The 12562-nt window shown below is 45.2% G+C and overlaps 1 protein-coding gene across 1 annotated transcript in view; it reads right to left on the bottom strand.

The window, feature by feature from the left end:
* Window positions 1-5940: 5940 nt before the first annotated feature.
* The window catches only part of LOC133018178 (HERV-H LTR-associating protein 1), a 13680-nt gene continuing 7058 nt past the window's right edge, over window positions 5941-12562 (bottom strand). The window contains exons 14-16 of the mRNA XM_061084493.1: window positions 7652-7810; window positions 7472-7554; window positions 5941-5984 (exon numbers count right to left, since the gene is read on the bottom strand). Coding sequence (XP_060940476.1) covers window positions 5941-5984; window positions 7472-7554; window positions 7652-7810 — 286 coding nt within the window. The remainder of the gene's footprint in view (window positions 5985-7471; window positions 7555-7651; window positions 7811-12562) is intronic.

Genomic DNA, 12562 nt, shown 5'->3' with positions numbered 1-12562 from the left:
ATTTATGTTTCAGTGTGACTCATGTTTAAGAAACACTTTTATTTAACTTTATAAAACATATTAAATGCTGTTAACTTTCCTCTTCTCCTCCAACAGCCCATCCCCTGAATGGGTGAATGTAAGAGAGGATAAAAGTCCCTTCATGGTTTTCTCAGATCTGACTAAAGGACAGGATGTGAAGTCCTCACCTGATTGGTTCGTGGAGGAACAGGACGACTCGGCGAAGCCTCTCAGACTCGAGTTGAACGAGCTGTGACTCAGGCAGTCGATGGCGTCGAGGTCACATTCACAAAACATCCGCTGACACCAATCACCCTCATCTGCCAGATCAGAAAAGAAAATACAGGCCGTGCATTAATATCAAGAAGCAGCAGCGTGATGATAGATCTGAAACCATGAGGGGGTCTGTTCGTTCTACAGCAGCAGGATTAAGGAACATGTACTCATCACAGTATATGTATTTACATTACACTTATCAAAGTAAAGTTAAAGTCTTTCACATATTAAATACTGAATGACTCAGATTAATCATAGAAATATAACTAGAATCAGAGGAAATCAGGGAAATATTACTTATAATACTTTTGTTTTCATTACAATAACACTTACATCACTCCACTTTCTCCCCAGTACCTGCTTTTGCACAGTGTCTGTTTTGCAGGTTGTTTTTTTGTTTTGTTTTCTGTATATTTTTACTCTCATTATGTGTAGTTTAGTAGTGTATATATTTTGATCTTTCTTTTTTATTGTTGCTTCGGCACTGTTATTTAAATTCTGTTTTTCTCTTTTTTGCTGTAACAAGTGAATTTCCCCGTTGTGTGGATAAATAAAGAAATCTAATCTAATCTAATCTAATCGAAAGCAGAGGGATAAGAGAAGATGATCTCAGGCTGATGTGGTGTCGAGGTCCCATTCACTAACATGGAGGAGGTGGGGTTAATGACCTCTACTGCACCCAGCCACCAGGGGGACATCCAGATGTTGAGGCTTCACTTTCATGGAGAACTCATAAAGTCCATCTTTACACACAGTGGACAGAGGAAGCTACCGGGCTCCACCTCCTCACATCTCTAACATCAGATAACAGATTGAGATGAAAGAACTCGTCCATCTTACCACAGCTGCTGTTTGCAGCCGGACAGGTGAAGTTGCTTGGGAGGCTCGGCAGCTCCTGCCTGCAGGGGGCAGCGTCCTGGTAACACCGTCTGTGGGTCTCACAGCAGCTGCAGCAGAAAGAGGAATTAGAGCGAGAGCGACCGAGGCCGGAGACAGGTTGTTCTCGTGAAGTGGAGCGAAGGAGTCAAAGACGTTTTTACACTCGCTTCTAGAAAGAAAGATCGCATTTCATTTTACTTTTGGCGAAAACAGTAAAGACACAAAGATTCTTGTGTCGCATTTTTCTTTCAGGGAGGACGATGCTACCAATAGCATTGTGCTAATCCATGCTGATTGGTCCGTTCAGACAGGACACCTCCCTGCTGAGTCTGAGGACAGTGGATGAAGTGAGTGATGATCTGAAGGAGGAGCAGGAGGATCCACATGCAACGTTAATAACTTGCTCACAAACAGGTGAAAGCAAAACGACAAATGTCGACTTGTGTCGTGCGACGTCACAAATACACACAAAGATATTTTACTATGACTAGTCTGAGGATCAGTCTGGACTACCTCACTAGCGCCCCCTACAGAGCCTGGAAGTTTATATCACAAAATCTCTGTTCATAACATTTCTGTGGAGGCTGATAATATTCAAGCTTCTTCACGTATTGTGTTTGGATAAACGTAGTTTCCAGAACCACCTCGTAGACACTTTACTGCCACCAGCTGGACTGAAGTGGAACCACAGCCCAAAGTGAAAAGTGGGATACGCTTGGTTCTGAGTTTAGGGGAAAGTCAAAGTACAACTCGTTAAAAATTAAATGAAACAAGTAATTTCTTTCATATTAGGAAGGTTTGTTTGAGTAAAGCAGATCAGCTGCTACGTTTCTCCTCTAAACTCCGGAGCTCCGCCCCCTGAGCTGCTGTTTTCAGGGACAAACATCGACTCCTTCATCTGATTAAATGATGAGAACCATCTCATGGGAGGGTTTGTTTATCAGTTCTCCATCTCCAGTCTCCAGCTGGTAATCAAACATGTTTCAGACTCTCCCAGTCCACTTTAGACGTGTCTGTCTTCAGGATCCAGTGGAGCTGCATCTCAACACCAGCTGCTGCTTCTCCACTCACGTGTCCACAGCGTCCACGGGGTTTCCAGACGCCACGTGTCTGCAGGAGCAGCCGTAGTCCTCCAGGTTGTGAGGACAAAGTCCCGTGGCACAGCGAAGCTTCACGGCAAAGTTCAGCAGCGACGGGAAGTTATCGAAGACGGCGTGGATCCAGGTGAAGCGCAGGCCCAGACACTCTGGAGAGGAGACGGACAACAAGATGGACACAACAGAGACAAGCACACACACAGGCTGTGAGAACAACAAAAACAATTTCATTATTGTTCCAACTCGATTTCCTCCGACTCCAGAGCCGACTGATTTAATCACAGATAATCCTGCTGCTCCAGAACCTGGGTCCAGAGACGCATGAGGGCAGAGAAGTGTCTCTGCTGCAGATCTCCACAGGACACATGTCCCCACAGGGCTGATGAGGACCGGAGGTGTCCCAGAACATCACAGTGTGTGAACCTGTCCACCTCAATGTCAACAACTGTAACACAAAGTAACACAAAGTGCCACAACAAGCAGCAGCTGAGGAAACAACGAGTCGGATCGAGTCTTAGTCTTAGATCGACATCTTAGATTAACTTGGATTTTCTTTCTTTCTTTCTTTCTTTCTTTCTTGACTAATTGTTCAAAAGGAGAAAAACACTGAATAGACTTTAAATCCAAAGTAAAGAGAAGGTTTTTCCATCCACTGCTGTTGATTCCCTGACATGAGCAGCAGGTGGCGCTCATTCTCAGGTCAGGCTCCATGATGTGATGAACAGGTCAAAGTTCGAAGGAAGTTAGGTGATGGACGTGTTAACGATTCAGAGAACACAGAGCCTCCTCATTGGTCCATTTTCCTCTGCTGACATTTAAGTCACATGATTTCTCTCTTTATTGGCTAAATCTGTTTCCATGGTCACAATGAACTTCATATTGAAAATATGCATAAAAGCATCTGCATGGAAACCAAATGTTAGTTTGAATAATGTTACATCTATAAATCTACACTTTGAGGAAATGGAAGACGTGAACTTGTTCTTCTTGTTGTAGGAGCGTTCTTCTCAATGAGCAGATGAATGGATCTGATGCTGGAGTCTCTCTCTGTGACCCTGAAGCTCTGTGACCTTCCTGCAGGACGCTCGTTCTCCTGAGGCTGCGTTCAAGCCTCCCACTAAACCGCTGAGTCATCCTTTCAACCCAGTGAACCAACGTTGATCAACCGACTCGTTAATGAAGATGAAGTAAAGCTTATTAAATCACGTTCTTCTTACCCATCGTGAAGTCTGCAGTTTGGTCACCGGCCTCCGGGTCCGGGCAGAAGACGGAGGCGGCACAAAGAGCTGAAGATGGAAAAGTGATTATTATAAATGACTCATGTTCGCATCATTTAACCCGTCTCATATTCATCTTACTATATTAGAATAATGACAGAAAACTCATGACATCATCACTTCATCATATCAGGACAATATCTCTGTCGACAACCAAATCAAAGTGGAAAAAATGTCCAGGAGTTTTTATCTTTATATTCTGAACAAGTCCCTGTTTGTCATTTTTGATTGACCAGATTCTGATGTTATCTTATATTCTCATTTACAGTCAACTCATTGAAAATAGAAGAATTTAATCAAATATTACGTATTAACGGGGACATTGTGAAGAACTCACCAGTAGGAACAGCAGACAGGACGAGAATCCACATCAGAATCATGACTTCAGAGGCAGGAAGCTGAGGTTCACTGCAGAGCTGCTCACAGGTCAGAGATCAGCTGCTCACAGGTCAGAGGTCAGCTGCTCTCAGGTCAGAGGTCAGCTTCACGTCCTTCACTCCTTCAGCTCTTCACCGAGCTCCAGAGGAAAGTCTGTGTTTCAGCTCCCACTTGTTCCAGAGTCTGTCGGCTGCTCGGTGCCGGTTCAGGAGACACAAGGTGAAGGAGAATAAAAACTGAGGGTTTCAGAGCTCATTTATTTTAACTGTCTGCTGCTGCTGCAGGAAACTCAGAGAAGGAGAGAAGACGGGAAATGAGCTGCAGAAGCAAAAGCAGCTGAAGGAGAAGAGAAGAGAGCTGCAGTTTCACATTAGAGTCTTTTAATCTGTCACTTTCCTGAAGATGAAAACTTTCACCTTCCACTTTAATCTTATGATAAACAACACCAATTATCTACAAAAAAAGTGTCTTCAACACAAAGCTAAAGACACAAAGTGAACAGCAGCTTTACCTTCTGTGTGGAGGTTCCTTCACTGAAGGTTGGAGCTGAACTCTTGGATCTGAGAAGCTTCAGCAGCTTCACCTGCTCCTCTTGTCTCCAGCACTCTCAGCTCTCAGCTCCACTAACTACGTTTATCAGTCCTACCTGGGGGGGGTGGGGGGGGGGTCAGGTCTAATTGGCTCTCAGGTGACACCCGAGCTTATCATTGGTCGGTTCCTGTGCAGGTATTTGAGGCTCTAACGGAGGTGGGGTCCCGACAGAGTGGTCTTTGTCCCACAGGGGGGGGGGGGGGCTGTGACCCGGGGGTCGACCTGCTCTTATCTGATCCTCCATGGGGTTCAGATCAATGACCACCAGCAGGTTTGGGGGGGATAGTGGGTCTTTGTGTGGGACAGGTGCTTCTGGGGGGGGGCACACAGGAAGTGGAGAGAAAATAATCATTCTTCCAAAGTTCAGGTCGTTTCAGAGAGTTTGGATATTAACGTCAAGAACTGGGACCAGAACTTCAGAGCTTTATATGCATAATATATATTTATATATGTATATAAACACATTTATTTCAAATATCTCCTCATACTTCAGACACAGGTTCTTACTTTACTTTACTCAAGTCGTTTATTCTACAAATAATATTACAACTGGTAGTTAAATGTGAATATTCTCTGTTTTTGATTCTATTTTTAAACGTTCACATGTTCTCTTGTCCAGGACGGCTGCGGCTCAGGAGGTAGAGCGGGTTGACCACTAACCAGAGGGTCTGCGGTTTGATCCCCCCGCCCCTCCCCTGAAGGCTGTGAACGTAGAGAACTGAACTGAAAAGATCGATATGAACACAAATCATTTATCTCCTTCTGACTCTCCTGCTGGAACGAGTGAGTTTATCTGATCCTGGGTTTTCAGAAGCTGCTTGACTCGGGGGACAGATCGCCATGGTAACTGACGCTGCCCCCCCGACCTGTTCCAGGGGCAGGTGGAGATGGAACAGATCAAAACCTGTGAACATTCCTCCTCATCATGTGACCTCATATCAACAGTGAAGAGGAATCTCTGCACAGACACAACGTGAATTTCATTTCATTTCATAACTTTCCTGTGTTTTCATGAATTAACTTTATTTGGCGTCTGTATGATTTAATATTCGTGGCTTCAGAGACCAGCTGGTGATTTATATCCAGTGTTTTAATTTGACTGTTCAAACTGTCGTCTGTTCCACTTTCACATCTCACTTCTCTCTGATGTCATATGTTTAGAAAGTACAGTCATGAGTCATCTGATCGACAAGAAGAACTGAAGGAACATCTCAATAATCCAGGATGTGTTTCTTCAGTGAATGATCTTTTCTTCTTGTTCCTCAGACGTAGATCAGACTGATGAACGTCAGCTTGTGAACGAGTTGTAAACAGTTTCCTGAATCGTCGGAGGTTTTGGGGAAAAGACGCCGTCACAAAGTGTCCAGTGACTCAGCTGCACGTCGGGGGGGCACTCACTTCCTGTGAAGATGAACGGCTCTTTGTGTTCAGCTCCTCTCTGGTCACAGCTTACTGCACATCTTTGTCAAGCATCTCTGTTTCAGATCTGGAGGAGGAGGAGGAGGAGGAGGAGGAGGAGGAGGAGGAGGAGGAGGAGGAGGAGGAGGAGGAGGAGGAGGAGGAGGAGGAGGAGGAGGAAGAGGAGGAGGATGAGGAGGAGGAGGAGGAGGAGGAGGAAGAGGAGGAGGAGGAGGAGGAGGAGGAGGAGGAGGAGGAGGAGGAGGAGGACAAACAGGTCAGTGACACCGGAGACAAGTTCTTTCATGTGCTCATCTTTGAAATAACAAACTCACAGAAGTATAAAAGAATCCTGTGATCTGCTTCAAATACAAAATATATCAAACTACGATTCATTTCATCCAGTTTTCATTTTTACATTGATTCTAAGTGAAAGTCCTTTAATTTTCAACTGTTTGGCTTCATCTGCTGCAGATTCTATTTCTGTTCCTGAGGTGAAGTCAGTTTGTCTGCAGTCACATAAAAATTGTCCGGACGTTTTCTGATCAAATACACAACTTATTTTATATGTTTTTTGTTTGTTTTTGCCTTTTGAAAATAATATTGCCTTTTGATGTATTTCTATCATTTTGCTTTAGTCTAATATTGGATGTTTTTCCATGCATCTGTAAATCACTCTTATCTAATCTAAACTGTGTTATATATGAATATATTATTTAAATTCAATAACTTGGCTTCTCCTCGACCGGCCTTGATGTCAATTTCAAATCAAACTCCACTAAAATCCGGTTCTAAAAATACACACTGAGGTCTAATTAGCAGGGGGAGGGGCCTGATGCAGCAGCATGGCCGGCGGCGGTGGGATCAGCGGCGGTGGATGATCGGCGTGTCAGCAGCTGTGGGGGGGGGGGGGGATGTCTCTCTGTGACCTCCTGAGCCCATTAGCTGCTCCTCACCAGCTCCTGCAGAGACTCAGTAATGAGCTCTGGTACCAGCTTCCAGCAACATGGCCGACGCGTCCCCATCAGGAACAGGTGAGACAGGAAGTGAGCGCCCCAATTATCCCTGAGTCACTCTCACAGCCGAGCTCACACGACTTCCACCGAGAAGCAGAGGTCGTCAGTGTCGTCACAATCAGAAAACACACGACTCACGTGTTCAACGCTGAATCGATCTGATTCGACATAATGACCTCATCTGTTTTCTGTTGTAACAGAAACATCTTTTATCAAAGCTCTTTACATTTTAGTTTTTCTGTCAGAAATCCATGAAGGATTTAGCTTTTTGTCTAATTTTATTTTTCCCTGAAATTAAAGGAATAGTGGAAGTTATGCTCCATCCATGAAATAAGGATGAATTACTTAGAAACCACAGGAAGTGTTTGATAAAGACATCTTATTGAAATATCCATATTAGTATTGATTATAATTATAATAAAGTTGTGTAATTGATTGAAGTAAAGACACACAGGTATATGAATATAAACGTCCACAGATCTGTGACGTCCCAGTCGAGCTTCAGAACGCTTCCCACTCTCACGAGGAGACTCCTCCCCCTTCCTCCAGCTCCACTCACTTCTGGAGAAGGAGATTCTCCTGACGCGCCGACACACCTCAGACGTGTGAGTCTCGTACCAGAGGAAGCTGTCGTCACAGAACCTGCAACACAACAACAACAACAACAAAAACAACACATCACACAATCGTCTGTGGATGAAGAACTCGTCTTCAACATGGTGGAGAGAGAAGTGAGAACCTGGACGCTCGAGTCCCGCGGCCGACGGGTCGGCAGAGACACTGGGAGAAGAACTTGCAGAGCTCCAGGACGCAGGGCTGCAGCTTGTGGGCGTCGACCGTGGTGGTGCTGCTGGAGGTCGCCCCCCCGCCCTGCTCCGGCCTCCTCCAGGGACAGCCTCTCGACAGACAGAGAGAGACACAGGTCACAGAGTTAGAAACAAACAAGCTTCACGCAAACGAGTTTCACGCGAACGAGCTTCACGCGAACGAGCTTCAAACAAACGAGCTTCACGCAAACGAGCTTCAAACAAACGAGCTTCAAACAAACGAGCTTCAAACAAACGAGCTTCAAACAAACGAGCTTCAAACAAACAAGCTTCACGCGAACGAGCTTCAAACAAACGAGCTTCACGCAAACGAGCTTCAAACAAACGAGCTTCAAACAAACGAGCTTCAAACAAACGAGCTTCAAACAAACGAGCTTCAAACAAACAAGCTTCACGCAAACAAGCTTCACGCAAACGAGCTTCAAACAAACGAGCTTCAAGCAAACAAGCTTCACGCAAACAAGCTTCAAACAAACGAGCTTCACGCAAACAAGCTTCAAACAAACGAGCTTCACGCAAACAAGCTTCACGCAAACGAGCTTCAAACAAACGAGCTTCACACAAACAAGCTTCACGCAAACAAGCTTCACGCAAACAAGCTTCACACAAACAAGCTTCACGCAAACAAGCTTCACGCAAACGAGCTTCACGCGAACGAGCTTCACGCGAACGAGCTTCACGCGAACGAGCTTCACGCGAACAAGCTTCACGCAAACAAGCTTCACGCGAACGAGCTTCACGCGAACGAGCTTCACGCGAACGAGCTTCACGCGAACGAGCTTCACGCGAACGAGCTTCACGCGAACGAGCTTCACGCGAACGAGCTTCACGCGAACAAGCTTCACGCAAACAAGCTTCACGCAAACAAGCTTCACGCAAACAAGCTTCACGCAAACAAGCTTCACGCAAACAAGCTTCACGCAAACAAGCTTCACGCAAACAAGCTTCACGCAAACAAGCTTCACGCAAACAAGCTTCACGCACACAAGCTTCACGCAAACAAGCTTCACGCAAACAAGCTTCACGCAAACAAGCTTAAAAAAAACAAGCTTCAAAAAAACAAGCTTCACGCGAACAAGCTTCACACGAACGAGCTTCACGCAAACAAGCTTCACGCAAACAAGCTTCACGCAAACAAGCTTCACGCAAACAAGCGTCACGCAAACAAGCGTCACGCAAACAAGCTTCACGCAAACAAGCGTCACGCAAACAAGCTTCACGCAAACAAGCTTCACGCAAACGAGCTTCACGCAAACGAGCTTCACGCAAACGAGCTTCACGCGAACGAGCTTCACGCGAACGAGCTTCACGCGAACGAGCTTCACGCGAACGAGCTTCACGCGAACGAGCTTCACGCAAACAAGCTTCACGCAAACAAGCTTCACGCAAACAAGCTTCACGCAAACAAGCTTCACGCAAACAAGCTTCACGCAAACAAGCTTCACGCAAACAAGCTTCACGCAAACAAGCTTCACGCAAACAAGCTTCACGCAAACAAGCTTCACGCAAACAAGCTTCACGCAAACAAGCTTCACGCAAACAAGCTTCACGCAAACAAGCTTCACGCAAACAAGCTTCACGCAAACAAGTTTCACGCAAACAAGCTTCACGCAAACAAGCTTCACGCAAACAAGCTTCACGCAAACAAGCTTCACGCAAACAAGCTTCACGCAAACAAGCTTCACGCAAACAAGCTTCACGCAAACAAGCTTCACGCAAACAAGCTTCACGCAAACAGGCTTCACGCAAACAAGCTTCACGCAAACAAGCTTCACGCAAACAAGCTTCAAACAAACAAGCTTCACGCAAACAAGCTTCACGCAAACAAGCTTCAAACAAACAAGCTTCACGCAAACAGGCTTCACGCAAACAAGCTTCACGCAAACAAGCGTCACGCAAACAAGCTTCAGGCAAACAAGCTTCACGCAAACAAGCTTCACGCAAACAAGCTTCAAACAAACAAGCTTCACGCAAACAAGCGTCACGCAAACAAGCTTCAGGCAAACAAGCTTCACGCAAACAAGCTTCACGCAAACAAGCTTCACGCAAACAAGCATCACGCAAACAAGCTTCACGCAAACAAGCTTCACGCAAACAAGCGTCACGCAAACAAGCTTCACGCAAACAAGCTTCACACAAACAAGCTTCAAACAAACAGGCTTCACGCAAACAAGCGTCACGCAAACAAGCTTCACGCAAACAAGCTTCACGCAAACAAGCTTCACGCAAACAAGCGTCACGCAAACAAGCTTCACGCAAACAAGCTTCACGCAAACAAGCTTCACGCAAACAAGCTTCAAAAAAACAAGCTTCAAAAAAACAAGCTTCACGCGAACGAGCTTCACGCAAACGAGCTTCACTCAAACAAGCTTCACGCAAACAAGCTTCACGCAAACAAGCTTCACGCAAACGAGCTTCACGCAAACAAGCTTCACGCAAACAAGCTTCACGCAAACGAGCTTCACGCAAACGAGCTTCACGCAAACGAGCTTCACGCAAACGAGCTTCACGCAAACGAGCTTCACGCAAACGAGCTTCACGCAAACAAGCTTCACGCAAACAAGCTTCACGCAAACAAGCTTCACGCAAACAAGCTTCACGCAAACAAGCTTCACGCAAACAAGCTTCACGCAAACAAGCTTCACGCAAACAAGCTTCACGCAAACAGGCTTCACGCAAACAAGCTTCACGCAAACAAGCTTCACGCAAACAAGCTTCAAACAAACAAGCTTCACGCAAACAAGCTTCACGCAAACAAGCTTCAAACAAACAAGCTTCACGCAAACAGGCTTCACGCAAACAAGCTTCACGCAAACAAGCGTCACGCAAACAAGCTTCAGGCAAACAAGCTTCACGCAAACAAGCTTCACGCAAACAAGCTTCAAACAAACAAGCTTCACGCAAACAAGCGTCACGCAAACAAGCTTCAGGCAAACAAGCTTCACGCAAACAAGCTTCACGCAAACAAGCTTCACGCAAACAAGCATCACGCAAACAAGCTTCACGCAAACAAGCTTCACGCAAACAAGCGTCACGCAAACAAGCTTCACGCAAACAAGCTTCACACAAACAAGCTTCAAACAAACAGGCTTCACGCAAACAAGCTTCACGCAAACAAGCTTCACGCAAACAAGCGTCACGCAAACAAGCTTCACGCAAACAAGCTTCACGCAAACAAGCTTCACGCAAACAAGCATCACGCAAACAAGCTTCACGCAAACAAGCTTCACGCAAACAAGCGTCACGCAAACAAGCTTCACGCAAACAAGCTTCACGCAAACAAGCTTCAAACAAACAAGCGTCACGCAAACAAGCTTCACGCAAACAAGCTTCACGCAAACAAGCTTCATGAAAAGCTTCTGAGATGCTGAATGAGTTCCTCTACTCTGAGAGACAAAACCAAGGTCATTGAAACGTTCATCAGAGAGATTAGAGACGTCTGCACCGAGAATAATAAAGCAAATACAAACTCTGAAAGTCTAAAGTGGAGATTTGAATATATATATATAATAATGAAGCTGCTGTCTTTAGACTCTCATCCAAGAATCACCGGAGCTTTCTAAACTCTACTTTGAGCTGCAGGTTCACAGACTCCTACTGACCAGAGAAAGACAAATCAGGATTTCTATCAGACACTGCTCCACAATTCATACTCCCTATCCATATTGTGTTAAATTCTAAGAGTTGCAATATGACACTTCACCACTAGATGTCACTGAATCCTACACACGGAACCTTTAAATCTAATCTGTTGCTGTTTACAAATCAACACAGACGCATGATGTGTGGTTTCAGACTCAGAGCCAACGCCTCCCATCCCAGGTGTGTGTGTGTGTGTGTGTGTGTGTGTGTGTGTGTGTGTGTGTGTGTGTGTGTGTGTGTGTGTGTGTGTGAGTGTGTGTATGCGTGTGTCTGTGTGTCTGTGTGTGTGTGAGCTGTGCAGCTTAGCCACTAAAACTCTTCTCTGCACACAAATGACTGAGTGACAAATCACGCTGCTGCCTCTCCGCTCGTTGCTAGGCAGAACTCAGTGGGGGGGCGGCCGTGGTTTCTAGGGTGAGGTGTTGCTGCCCCCCAGTGGTCGTGCTGGGAAGTGAAGTGTGAACTTTACAGTAGAGACGTCATGTGTTCAGGTTGATTTATGTGAAATGTGCACCGGTTCAAAGTTTCAAATCTGGAAAATTGATTATTGCTCAATAAATAAATTATTTAAAAATACATTCTGTTAAAATGTCCATATTGAAACATTTAGATTCTAAATTGGCAAAAATCATCCTTTACATGTTTTAAGAATCTCTTCCAACACTTGTTTACGTCTTTGTCACATTTTAACGTCCTATAATCCATACGTCATATCATTCGGAGTTTCCTGCATCATCTGTGTTTATGAATATTATTTTCTGCTTCTATTAATTATTCATCATCTTCAGAGTGATAACCTGTTTTTGTTTTGCAGCACTCGAGTCGTCACGTTATCTCTTCACTCGTTTTCTCTCTCGACATTTGAACATGAATATTTGGCCTTAATTTGCTTTTAACCTTTGCAGCTTAAAAAAAAAACAACATCAAAGACTCATGAAGGGGACGTGCTGCGTTACCATGGTTACCGTCTCAGCCTCTTGCATGGATCGCTGCAGCTCTGCACACACACACACAGACACACAGACACACACACACACACAGACACACACACACACACAGACTCACAGACTCACACACACACACAGACACACACAGACACAGACACAGACACAGATACACACACACACACACACACACACACACAGACACACACACACACACAAACAGACACACACACAGAC

The sequence above is a fragment of the Limanda limanda genome, chromosome 13 (assembly GCF_963576545.1).
Source record: "Limanda limanda chromosome 13, fLimLim1.1, whole genome shotgun sequence".
Lineage (NCBI taxonomy): Eukaryota > Metazoa > Chordata > Actinopteri > Pleuronectiformes > Pleuronectidae > Limanda > Limanda limanda.
Note: the sequence above shows the minus strand (reverse complement) of the source record. Positions and strands in the feature narration are given on the sequence as shown.